This window comes from Rhinolophus ferrumequinum, chromosome 11 (assembly GCF_004115265.2).
Source record: "Rhinolophus ferrumequinum isolate MPI-CBG mRhiFer1 chromosome 11, mRhiFer1_v1.p, whole genome shotgun sequence".
NCBI classification, from domain to species: Eukaryota; Metazoa; Chordata; class Mammalia; order Chiroptera; family Rhinolophidae; genus Rhinolophus; species Rhinolophus ferrumequinum.
This window is the reverse complement of record NC_046294.1, coordinates 42,815,718-42,828,169: the sequence shown is the minus strand read 5'-3', so window position 1 is coordinate 42,828,169 and position 12,452 is coordinate 42,815,718. Positions and strand designations below refer to the sequence as shown.

The 12,452-nt window shown below is 38.6% G+C and overlaps 1 protein-coding gene across 3 annotated transcripts in view; it reads left to right on the top strand.

Moving 5' to 3' along the window:
• ZNF143 (zinc finger protein 143) overlaps positions 1–11,685 on the top strand; it is a 43,344-nt gene extending 31,659 nt beyond the window's left edge. For 2 of the 3 annotated variants that reach the window (XM_033121208.1, XM_033121206.1), the window contains exons 12-16: positions 483–710; positions 3,154–3,302; positions 5,434–5,595; positions 9,731–9,877; positions 10,704–11,235. In XM_033121208.1, the coding sequence (XP_032977099.1) occupies positions 483–710; positions 3,154–3,302; positions 5,434–5,595; positions 9,731–9,877; positions 10,704–10,787 (770 nt within the window). In that variant the 3' untranslated portion in view covers positions 10,788–11,235. Of the gene's footprint in view, positions 1–482; positions 711–3,153; positions 3,303–5,433; positions 5,596–9,730; positions 9,878–10,703 lie in introns of all 3 variants that reach the window. The other variant, XM_033121207.1, reaches the window with a different exon arrangement.
• The last annotated feature ends 767 nt before the right edge of the window (positions 11,686–12,452 follow it).

Here is a 12,452-nt window from a genome sequence, read left to right as displayed (position 1 = left end):
CATTTATGTCCTTTTAGATTTACTGAGATGTAGGCTTTTTAGAAAATCCTATTTTAGTATCCTTATCTTTAGGATAAACTGCATTAGTTATAATTGCATTTATTATTGTCATTATTAATGTAATATCATAAATCATATCTAGATTATCTAGTAATAGGTAACAATAAATCATCAAAGCTTAGAGTTAAGCTGGCCAACATCTCCATCCTTAATTTTCTCATCCCTTGAAATTAAGGGAAAAGTGGTATGCAGGCACAGGACAACAGTCAGGATGCAGATTACCTTTTTAGCCAAGTCAGAATCATTGTTAAGGAGTCTTTTCTTGTGTGCTGCCCTATGGTGGGATAGAAAGGAATTTGGCAACTACTTATTTTTGCCATTGTAGGCTTTTTCTTTTTTTTTTTCCTTTCCGGGGAGGTATGGAATGCTTATGTCTTTACATGTAAAAGTTGACTTTTTTTTTGCTGCTTTTGTTTACTTAGGGGAAAAGCCATATGTTTGTACAGTCCCTGGGTGTGATAAAAGGTTTACAGAATACTCCAGTTTGTACAAACATCATGTTGTTCACACTCACTCCAAACCATACAACTGTAACCACTGTGGGAAGACGTACAAGCAGATCTCCACGCTGGCCATGCACAAACGGACGGCCCACAATGACACTGAGCCCATCGAGGAGGAGCAGGAAGCCTTCTTTGAGCCTCCCCCAGGTGAGGGTTTTGTCTAGTACATCTGTCTCTGTGTCTGAGAATCCACAGTAATGAACATCATTTATGATTAGTATTTTCTCAAATCGTAAAGTTTCATTCAATATGTGATTATTCAGTTATTTCATTCAATTGTGTGATTATTCATTCAATAATCACACGAACGTATAATTTATAACTGTGATACGTGCTATCAAAGAAAAGTACTTGTTGCTCTGGGTTCTATAAGGAAACTTAGTCTAGTCTAGACCATTAGAGAAAGCTTCCCTGAGGAAGTGAGTTTTGGAGAGATGTAGAAGGCGAATTAGGGGTTAACTAAGTGGAGAAGAGGCAGGGGTTAGGGTGAGGGGAAATAGGGAGAAAAGGCAAGAGAAGATTCCAAATAGAAGGAATGCACATGCAAAAAGCCGAGGTTGGCAAGAGCGAAGTGAATTGGGGAGACTGAAAGCAGCCTGGCCAGTGTGGCACTTCTCCCTGAGAAGGTGGTGTGAAATGAGGCCGGAGAAAGCAGGGGCGGCTAGACGATTGGCTGTGTTGAAGAGGTTAGTCTGAATCATCAGTGTGCAGCACTCCCAAAGAACTCTTGGTTCATTCCCGTGCTATTAGGTATTGTTGTACAAAAGAACAAATCATAGGTTGTCTTCCTGTTTCATTGAGTACCTCCTAAATGAAGTAAATTAGAAAATTAAAAAAAATATATATTTTCCCATTCTTAACGACTGATACTGATGCATTGAAAACATTTAGGTGAAAAAAGTTGGTTGAAGAATAAGGGAAAACAGATCACTCATCACCTGCTCAGGTGATTCTCTGTAGTTCTAATTTGTCTTTTCAGATCTCTATCATGTGATAGTAAGAAAATAACAAATCCTTCAGTCTTGAATGCTGTATTATTTTCTAGACAAAGCACTGTGTAAGTGTGCATGGTTACATACTACAACAACTGCTGAATCCTGGCAGTTGGAAAGCAGGCTTTGACGATGTCAAACTTAGATTTTAAGACTTCCTTTTTTTAAGCTTCCTCAGTGTTTTTCTTAAATGTTGATATTTCAGATTGTCAGAATTTCTTATATTCACGAAAATAGTTTATAATATAATATAATATACATTCTGTTAATTAAACTAAGATTGTTTTTCCAAGAATAGGATGGATTTGTTTTCCTTTTCTCGCATATGATCCCCTAAGTTTTGTAACCTATTAGAATAATGGTATATAAATAGCTGTGGGATAGGACAAAAAAAAATGAAGTAATGAGTATACCAGAATGACTATAGCCACATGTACTCCCACGTTAGTACGTTCATCAGCCACTAACTTCGGGAAGTACTCTTAAATTAGCATATTAAGTCCTCCTTTTTTCCCCTTTCTTCCGCTCCTTCGCCCCCTCCCTTCAAGCCATTGTTTCTCAGTCTAGTTGTGTAGGACACAGCTCCCTGGCCCATGCTGGTATTGAGTTGCACTCCCTGCCACCCCCAGCTGAGGCAGTCGGGTCACCAGTCGTAGGTCAGCCGCTCACAGCAGCACTCAACAGCCCACAACAACCCACAGCAGCTCACTTCAACCACCAGCTGCTCATGGAAGCCCAGCTCCAGGGAGAGCCATTATTCACAATCTTAGCTGTAGAAGGCGCAGCCCACTGGCCCATGTGGGAATCAAAGCAGTGTCCTCGATGATGTTAGGTGCATGGTGCTCCAACCACCTGAGCCACCAGGCCGGTCCTAAGTCCTTCTTTGAAGGAAAAAAATATATATATGTACCTTCTTTCTGCCTTCATGGGAGGTGGCAAGTGACGGAAGAAGAGAAGGATCAGTAATCTTCCTGGTTGCCAAATATAGTAGTAATGGACTGTTTGAAATGCTGTTTACTTGCTGGTTCTTTATGAAATAAGTGCATGGTTGTTCCTGTTCTGTCACTTATTAAATGATTAACCTTACCTCAGATAACATGCCACTACATTGTCTTTACACAATGATGTCATTTACTGATGACTTGCAATCAATCACTTGTGTTAAAGAGTAAGTAACTTTATTACACCTGAAACTAATAAAAAAGTAAGTAACTTATATTAGTAGGTTGTGTTTATACACCGTTCTGGATTTGTGGTTAATGTTTATGAAGATTGTCTTATCATTTTTAACAGCTTCTTAAGTGACTGCAAGAACTTAGTGCATACTTGCCATATTAGAAGGGTTATTGGTCTGTTAGTTTTCAAAATTACAACACTTTGATATGGAAAGGTTTGGTCTGGTCTGCTTTGATTTGGTTTGGCTTTGCAAAATGGAGGTGGAGGAATTGGAAAGAGGTGCTAGAAGCCATTTCATTATTTAGAATATAATACATATACACTTTAATTTGTATACACTTCTCTATGATATTTAAAATATCCTCTGCTTTCTAAACATCTTGGTTGGTCGGTCAAATAAATAATTCATTTGTTTTCAACAGGTCAAAGTGAAGATGTTCTTAAAGGGTCCCAGATCACGTATGTTACAGGTGTAGAAGGGGACGATGTTGTGTCTACACAAGTGGCCACAGTAACCCAATCTGGGTTGAGTCAACAAGTTACACTCATATCCCAGGATGGGACTCAGCATGTAAGTATCCACCAGAAGCCAAACAAGTTAAATAATATTTCTCTGAACCTAGGCTTGAAAGTCAGGTTGGGTCACAATTGAAGAAATCCTCGAATATCAGGGCATAAGTGTGGACTTCAGCTTGTAGGCTGTGCTAGCTTTCCTGAAGGTTTTTTAGTAGCCTGCTGAAAGAGCCCACATGCAAAGAGATTGGTAGAGAGGGAAGATTTGTGACTGTAGGATTCAGAGGTGTTACTGGTATAGTTCAAAGGCGAGATGATAAAGGTCAGAACCACAGTGAAACTGAGGGCTTGAAAAATAACAGATCCATGTGAAGCACAATTCAGGGAAGGGATAAGATTTGGTGGCTGATTAGGAGGTGAGATTGGGAAATCAGCAGAGCCTTAGCTGAGTGATGATGGCAACATTCAAAGATCCTGGGGAGTCAGTGATGGCCAAACCTGTAAAAAAGTGTGGCTCGCTCCTAATCTGGAATGATGGGAGTTCACTCAACTAGTTTCACAGAATTAATAGTACAGGTATCTTGATTTCTCCAGGAAAGGCAATGTAATGGTTGTTCTCCAATAGGCAAACTTGTTATTGTTTTCTAGATGCCACTGTTTTCTAGAGTATAAAATAATTCAGACTCAATTTCATTTTTAAGCTCTAGCTAAGGTTGTCTTAGTACCTGGTGGAAATAGGCATATATGGTTCTTTACCCTTTTATATCTGCCTTTTCCATGGAGAACTCTTGGCCTACCCGTCTCTCTCAGAGCTTTACCTCCCATGATCAGTCTGCCATTTGTGCTAGTGACTGTTAAGATATGAGTGTCAGGTAGGACACAGAACATACTGAGGATTGGAAAATAGAAAGCCTTGTACCATCCCCCAGCCCTCTCCCCCTCACTTGTTCCGCACAGTCCTCTGTCCACTGAGTGGCATGCAAGACTAAACCTAGTTACTGACCAGTTTTAATTTAGCTTCAACCCTAAGACTTTTTCTTGAATTACATCACCACAGAGGGCCTCTGTAGGTCATTTGATCTAACCACCCTCCTTATACAGGAGAAATTCCCTCTAAAGCAGACCCAAAACAGATGAGGCAGTTTCTCTCTTAAGAGGCAGCCTGTTCCATTCTTGGGTGATTCTGGTGTTTATCACACTGGAACCTATTGCTGTGTCATCCACTCATGGCTCCTCTCTCACCATCGAGAATGAGTCCAATCCCTCTTCCTGTGTTCCAAAACAGCTGTTTTCCGTATCCCAGTGTTATATTTTCTCTGGACGTAGCCTTCCTGTTTCTTTCTGGAATTAGGTTTCTGTTCATTTCTTTAGTCAATTAAATAATCACCATTTACTCAACATCTACCCAATGCTAGACATTTTGGTAGATATAGTGTGGGGAGTACAGGAAGGGGGTGTCATAATCTAATAGGAAAGAGACATTCCTAAAATGAACGATAATTTCTTATAATAGTGAGTATATAATTCAGGAATATATAAAGTTCTGTGGCAGTCTGGAGAAAGGAGTAAATGATTCTTCCTGAAGGAATCTTGGAGGCCCTTACAGAGAATGGCCATTCAGTTGGATCTTGAAAAGTTTTCATAAGCTCACCAGGCAAAGAGTGAAGGGAAGGGCAAAGTCACGACGATAAAACAGAATATAACACTCTCTGGAACTGCAGATGGTTGGTTGTGGCTGTAGTGCCAGATGCTGGTCTGGAAGTAGTGAAAGATGAGTCTGGGGAAGCTGTGAGAGGTCATGCATGCCATGTAAGAAGTCTGAACTGTAGTGACAGGGAGCCACTGGGGATTTAAGCAGGGAGCGTAATGAAATTTGTTTGTTTTTTTAGAAAGGTGTCAAGGTAGAGGATGGTTAGGGAAGGGTTAGGCTGGAAAGAAGTTGTATTATTGCAGAAAGACAGATGAGAGAAAAATAAGGGTCCTAATTGGCAAGAGAGATGGAGAGGAGGAAATACATTTAAGAAATACTCAGTTTTTCTGATGACCTCTTTCTAAAAGTTTATTCCATTGTAAAATGCTTTTTTGTTCCCATAGAGTGGATTTATATAGGGATTACATCTAGTCCTTAATAAAGATTGGCAAATATAATAAAAAACGTTAACTGATTTGTAAAATGCATTATATTTCAGGTCAACATATCTCAAGCTGACATGCAAGCCATTGGCAATACCATCACAATGGTAACTCAGGATGGCACGCCCATCACAGTCCCTGCCCATGATGCAGTCATCTCCTCCGCAGGAACACACTCTGTTGCTATGGTAACTGCTGAGGGTACAGAAGGGCAGCAGGTAATTGCTTTTTTTTTTTATGTCAATCAAAACATATCAGCATCAATGCTGTTACTAGATGGTACAGAGTGATATAGCAGTTGAACACACAAATTTCAGACTCAATCCTACCGTATTTCCCCGAAAATAAGACCTAGCCGGACAATCAGCTCTAATGTGTCTTTTGGAGCAAAAATTAATATAAGACCAGTCTTATTTTACTATAATGTAAGACCGGGTCTTACACAATATAATATATATTATATGATATAATATAATATAAGACCCGGTCTTATATTAAGTTTTGCCCCAAAAGACGCATTCGAGCTGATTGTCTGGCTAGGTCTTATTTTTGGGGAAACAGGTTAGTTTTACAACTTCTTAGCTATATAATCCTCTGAGTCTCAGGTTTTCATCACCTGTAAAATAGGAGTGATTGTTGCATCTGTTGACATAAAGATCGAATGAGATAATGCATATAAACTGCTCAACCCAGGTATATATTAAGTGTTCATTAGTGATAGCTCTTCTTGTCATCATCATCATCAGATACTTAAGGAAAAATTCATTTGCAAAATTTACTTTAATTTTTTGAATATGTAATATAGTTCACATAGTTCAAAAAAGTAGATACAGGTATGCATTGAAAAATTTTTCTCCCCCCGCCGCCTCCATCAACCTAGTTCACCCACTTTTATTAATTTCTTATGTATTCTTCCAACAATTCATTAAGCATATACAAAAAAATACAAATAAATAGTCATCTACACCTCCCTTTTTTCCAGTGGTAGTAAACTATACTGTTCTTCACCTTGGTGTTTTTTTTTTTAACAATATATCTAGAAAAATCTTCCTATTTCATTATATAGAGAGCTTCATTGTTCTTTTTTTAAGCTGTATCATATTCCTGTATGGACATGAAATAATTTATTTATTATTTTGCTATTTCAGACAACACATAACCTTGTGCACATGTGATTTTTTATGTGCGTGAGTATATCTGCTAGGTAAATCCCTGGAGCAGAATTGCTGGGTGAAATGATACATACATGTGACAAGTGTTGCCCCACTTCCCTTCTAGGGAATGCCAGTCTACGTTCCCACCTGCATTTGAGAGTGCCTCTTGCTTTCTGCATAGTCAACACAGTGGTATCAGACTTGGATTTTTCCCAATCTGATGTATCTCTTTATAGTTGTAGTTTTTCATTTCCCTTAAACTAAATGATACTAATACATTTCAAAACTTCTTGTACAATACTGTAGGCAGTGTTAAGTTTCACTGCAGCTTCCTTACCCTGTTCAGTGAAAGAGTCTGTCAAAATTAGTAGCTCTCATTCTTCCTAAATTAATTTATAGATTCAAGACCATTACAATCAAAACTCCAACAGGCTTTTTTGATGATATAGATAATATGATTCTAAAATTTACATGAAAATGAAAAGGAACTATAATAGCCAAAACAATTGTGAAAAAAAGAATAAAGTTGAAGGTCTTCTATACCTTGAAATACAAAACTCAGAATCATAAACCTTCTTAGAAGAAAAGTGAATCTTTTTGCAACCTTAGGGTAGAGATTTCTTAGACAGGATACAAAATGCACTAACAAAAGAAAAAACTGATAAATTGGACTTCATCAAAATTAATTCTGCTCACCAAAAGACACCATTAAGAAAAAGATTAGATAAGCCCCAGTGTGAGAAAAAGATATTCACAGTATATATGACAGCAAACTTGTATTGAGAATATATAACAGATATCTGTAAATCAACAATAAAAAGATGGAGAGCCCATCAGAAATGAACAAAATAAATTTTTTTTAATGAGCAAATGATTTGAATGCTCATTTGAACAGACCTGTTACAAAAAAAGTTGCATGAATGGCAATAGCACAAAAAAGTATTTAATATCTTTAGTCATAAAAGAAATGCAAAGTAAAATTACCGTGAGATACCATTTCAGACATGGAAAGTGACTAAAATAAGAAAGAGTAACAAAACCAAATATTGGTGAAGATGTGAAGCAACCAGAACATTCATACACTCTAGTGAGAGTGTAAAATGATACGACTTTGGAGGACTGTTTAGCAGTTTCTTATAAAGTTGAACATACCTCTATCCTATGACACAAATTCCTCTAGAATACATACTGTTATGATTCCATTTATATGAAATCCAAGAACAGACAAAACGAATCCATGTGATCAAAATCAGAAAGGGCTGGTTGGCTGGGGGATGGAAATTGATGGCATGGAATATGAAGGAACTGTACTATACTTTGCTTTAGGTGAGAGTTTCACAGATGTATCTCACTGTCAAAACTCAACACCTAAGATGTGGGCGTGTTTGTTGTTTGCTAACTATACCTTAATGCCAAAACAAAAAGCCCAAGCACGAGCTTTCAGGCCACCTTATGGAATAGTCCCACCTAATCATTTTGCAGCCATTTCCAATGCTCTAGGATTCCTGGATGGGATTATAGCCCAACTTGGGTAAATACACCTGGTACTAGTCACAGTTGTAGGTCTGGGAAGATAGTGACCCGAAAGCAGACACTCTTATGTAGCTTATCTGTAGCCTGTGGGTTGGGAAAATTCTCAGGAGAGAAGGCTTTGAGGACTGGAAGGAAATCAGCAGCTTCCAGTAACTGGGATATCACAGCAGAGGTGGGGTTTCACTTGAGGAACAGCTGCTGCCACTCCTCCTTCTGCTGCAGCTGTAGGCCAGGGGGCAAATGCGGGCCATCCACACGGGCTGTTCAGACGCCACCTATGAGTTATCTGGAACATCTGCTTTAGCATTATTTGTAGTACAGCCCCCGAACTTGGTGGGATTGAAACACTGAATTCTGTCTCTCCTGTGGTGAGTACTAAACTCTGTTGGCAGTGTTTTCAGCCTTCCAGCTGCTGCTTTTTACCAGATTTATTGGAACCTCCCACACATTTGCAGTTCTGGGGTCTTAAGGAATTGAATATACACAGATTTGGGGATCCCCCCTTTAGTTTTCTCCTTTCTAAGATATTCCTCCCAATGCGTAGCCATTCTAGCACCCCTAGACTCCATTATCTGATACGTTCAGTTGCCCTATGCTGCTCAGACTGGGGAGTGCCCTCACTAGAAGAGCTATGTAAAAATAGATGGGACCCAGTGTGGTTGCCTTCCTTTGAAATTCCCTCCAGTTTCTGCCTGCTTTTCCTCATTCGCTAATCCCTTTGAATAACTTCTTTTTCATATTTTTGTCCACAATTTATGATTGTTATCTGCAAGAGGGGTTAGTCTAATATAAGCTACTTTGCTCTTGCTGAGCGGAAATCTGTTAGAAGATTACGGAACATTGCTGGGATTGATCCAAGATGAATATCTATTAGCTTAAAAAAATGTAGCATTCTTAATGGATTAATGGCCAAGTAAAATAGAAATTTTAGTCTTTAACCTGTTCTTCCTTTGAGTTTGACTGAATGAAATTTTATAACATCCTATATCAGAAGTAGTTGATGCCATTTTCTATGTTAGCTACATAGAAAAAGCTACATTTGTGATTTGAGAGGCCACAAAAGCACTTTTAACCACTCTAGCTGGATGCTTCAGGAACAATATTGAAAGATTCCATGGAATCTAAAACAGGAAATGAGTATAACAAGATATGTTGCTATTTGTCAGTAATGCTAATGGTCCTTTCCTAGTTAAATGGAAATCTAATTTTAAATGCAACAGATAAACAGGAGAAAATAGTATGTTATGTAGATAACATACCATTGCTCCAAATGAGAATAAATACACATTTGAGATGTGAATTAGTCCATCTGTGTAACTCCCCGAGCAGCCACTTAGGGCTAATGGAACCTAGGTTACATTAGTAACATTTCCCCTGGTCAGTGGAACCTGGTATAGAGGGTCCACTGCTCCAGAGTCCTCTACTTTGTTTTGCCATTGGCTCCTTCATAACCTTAGATAAATCCTTTCTTTCTGAGCGTCAACTTCTTCAAACAAAAAGGAGGAGTCCAGAATAGACAACACGTAAGGCCCCTTACAGCTTTAGGCTTCTATAAGTCTATGGTCAGAAGGGAGTTTTTCCTTTCGAATTTGAAGACAATCCTTCCCATTAAATGGATTTTAATCTATTTAAATTGTAGTTTTAATTCTTCCGTGTATTTTTTAAGGTTGCGATTGTGGCTCAGGACTTGGCAGCATTCCACACTGCGTCATCAGAAATGGGGCACCAACAGCACAGCCATCACTTAGTAACCACGGAAACCAGACCTCTGACCTTAGTGGCAACATCCAATGGCACCCAGATTGCAGTTCAGGTGAGTACAGTGGCAGCTGTCCTCTGTCAACAGCAGCGTTACTCTCAACTTTGTATACTGTGCTTTATGAATAACCTTTACAAGAAGCAGGGCACAGAACAATCTGTGTCACTTAGCCACTTGAGGGAAATTGCTGTGTCTGAGGGGGGTTCAAAGAGACCAACGCTTTGTTCTCTACTACCTTTGCATATTGTTGGGGAATTTCTAGCAAGAAAAATAAAGCTTGTGGTATATATCCCTGTGTGCACCCAGCCAGCTATCTTAACTCTCAAAATAAAAGCCTAACTAGGTAGGATTCTACAGAGCACTTAGGAGCTGCTCCATGGAAATGAACCTAGTGTAAACACAGACCATAAATCTGAGAATCACTGCACAGCCCTGTTTTACACTGCGGAATGTCAGAAGACTAAGAAGAAAACCATTCTCTGGGAAGTCACTGTATTCAAGCAGAGAATCTAGAATGCTATGTGCAGATTATCTTTCCTTGGGGGGAATTGTTAGTGTATTTACTTGGAAAAGGGTTAGAACATACTCGGGGAAATGACAGCCATTGGTTTTAGTTTAGTTTATGGACATAGAAGCAAAATGCTCAGGAAGCTCTCTCCACATCTCCGTTTGTCTCTTGAGTATGTGAAAGTTTATCAAAATCCTGAATAAAGAAACTGCATTATGCTGCAGGAATTGGTTTTTGTGCTCTTACTGATTGGATCAGCAGTAATACCCTAACAAGCCCAGGTGTGAGAATCATAGAGAGAAACTCCACTTCTGGCATATACTGTCCTTTGCCATTCTTTTGACTGTGGGTTTGTGTATGTTCCTATTTCAGCTTGGAGAACAGCCATCTCTGGAAGAAGCCATCAGAATAGCATCCAGGATCCAACAAGGAGAAACGCCAGGGTTGGATGACTAATCCTGAGAACAGTGGAGCAATAAAGCACGAGGAGCCGTTCATCTTCAGGCAGCAGAGATCCATGAAGCCCGGACCCAGGGAAATGAGAAATTTTCCATTCCTGAAACACTGTACACATTTTTATGCAAGAGTGGAGAACGTTTTATTCTTGACACTTTTGTGTATATAACTCTTGGAATAGATTCCCAAACTGATTCGTTGTGTACAAGGAAGTATGAAATTAGGGCAATACAGTACATTTTCATGTTACTCTTTTATCAGATCGCAAACTCCCAGAGTCTTCATGCAAAACCAGTGAAGTCTTACGGAGCCTTAGGATGGATTTTTAACTTACTGTGAAAAAAATAAAGGCTATATCTAAAACATTAAAGGTTCTATATGTCAAACAATCATAATTCCAAAAGCCATCATGGATAATAAAGGATGTAAAGCCTTCAAATATTTCCCCCAGTTTAGTACAGTGTCTGCAGTTTCTGTTCTACTGTGTACTTGTTCATTTTTATTTGTATCTCACTGTCTGAAGACTATTCATTATAGTTTTCTATCCCTGTTAAATACCAACTCTTTAAGCTGAAATGCTAATTATATTAGCACTACATTGGATGATGTATAAAATTACAGAGTTACTTAAAAAGTTCAATCCAGTGCTTTGGTTTTGTTAAAGACTTTATTTAGTGTTCAGGTTTTTGTTACTATTTTTTTAAAATAATGAACTATCAAAGTTCGACCACAGGCCAGAGCCCAGATAACAGTGCTGTAATTGGAAATGGCTTTACTCTGAAAATTAGGTTAGTGGGTTGGTGTAAATTATTTATTTTTGCTTATGTACTTTTGTGTTAAAGCTTCTTTACCCTAAAGTTTGTTATTAATTTTGAATACAGCAATTTTTAAAATGTTACAGTTATATTTGTTTTATTAAATTGGTATGGGGTGGGGGGAAGTATTGCAGAGAATACCACAAAGGTAATAAATTATAACCCAACCTATATATATTGAGAGTATATTGTGTATCAAGCACAGAATAAGTACTTTTCTATACATTTTTATATATCATAACAATTTTTGTGAGATACGTGGAATTTATAATCCCTGTATTTGTACAGGAGGAAACTGAGTGTCCAGAGAGGTTAAGCGCCTTACCTGGGCCATACAGCTGTGAAAAGTCGGGCAAAGACTTGAGAACCCAGACTTTCTGACTCTCAAGTCCAGTGCTTTTTTCACCATGGCACAACTGCCTTCTCCGATGATAATCTGTTGGAGAGATTATGAAGATGAGCTTTGGCTTCTGATTGCCTAATAACATGAGCACTTGAAAAACCATCTCTAATGTCAGAAATTCAGCGTAGAGTCCACCAAGGTCCAAAAGAAGGGGGGTTGTAAAGGGTTTTCCTGTAACAATCAGTCCCTCACTGTTGTTCACCATGCTTTGTTTCCCAGGGAACTGAAATGGGGCTGTTTTTCATTTCCAGCTTCATAGTAAAAAGGAAACACAGGTTGTGCTGTTTAATATAAATGTTATCTTTGATCAGGTTCTTAGAGGTCTTACTAAAAAGGATCATGGCTTAGTCATTTTAAATGGGAAACCCTTCCAGGTTGGGCAGAGGATTGGTCACTTGTCCTTCAAAGCTCTTCTCAGACATAAAACATTAGAAAAGGTCTTAGTCA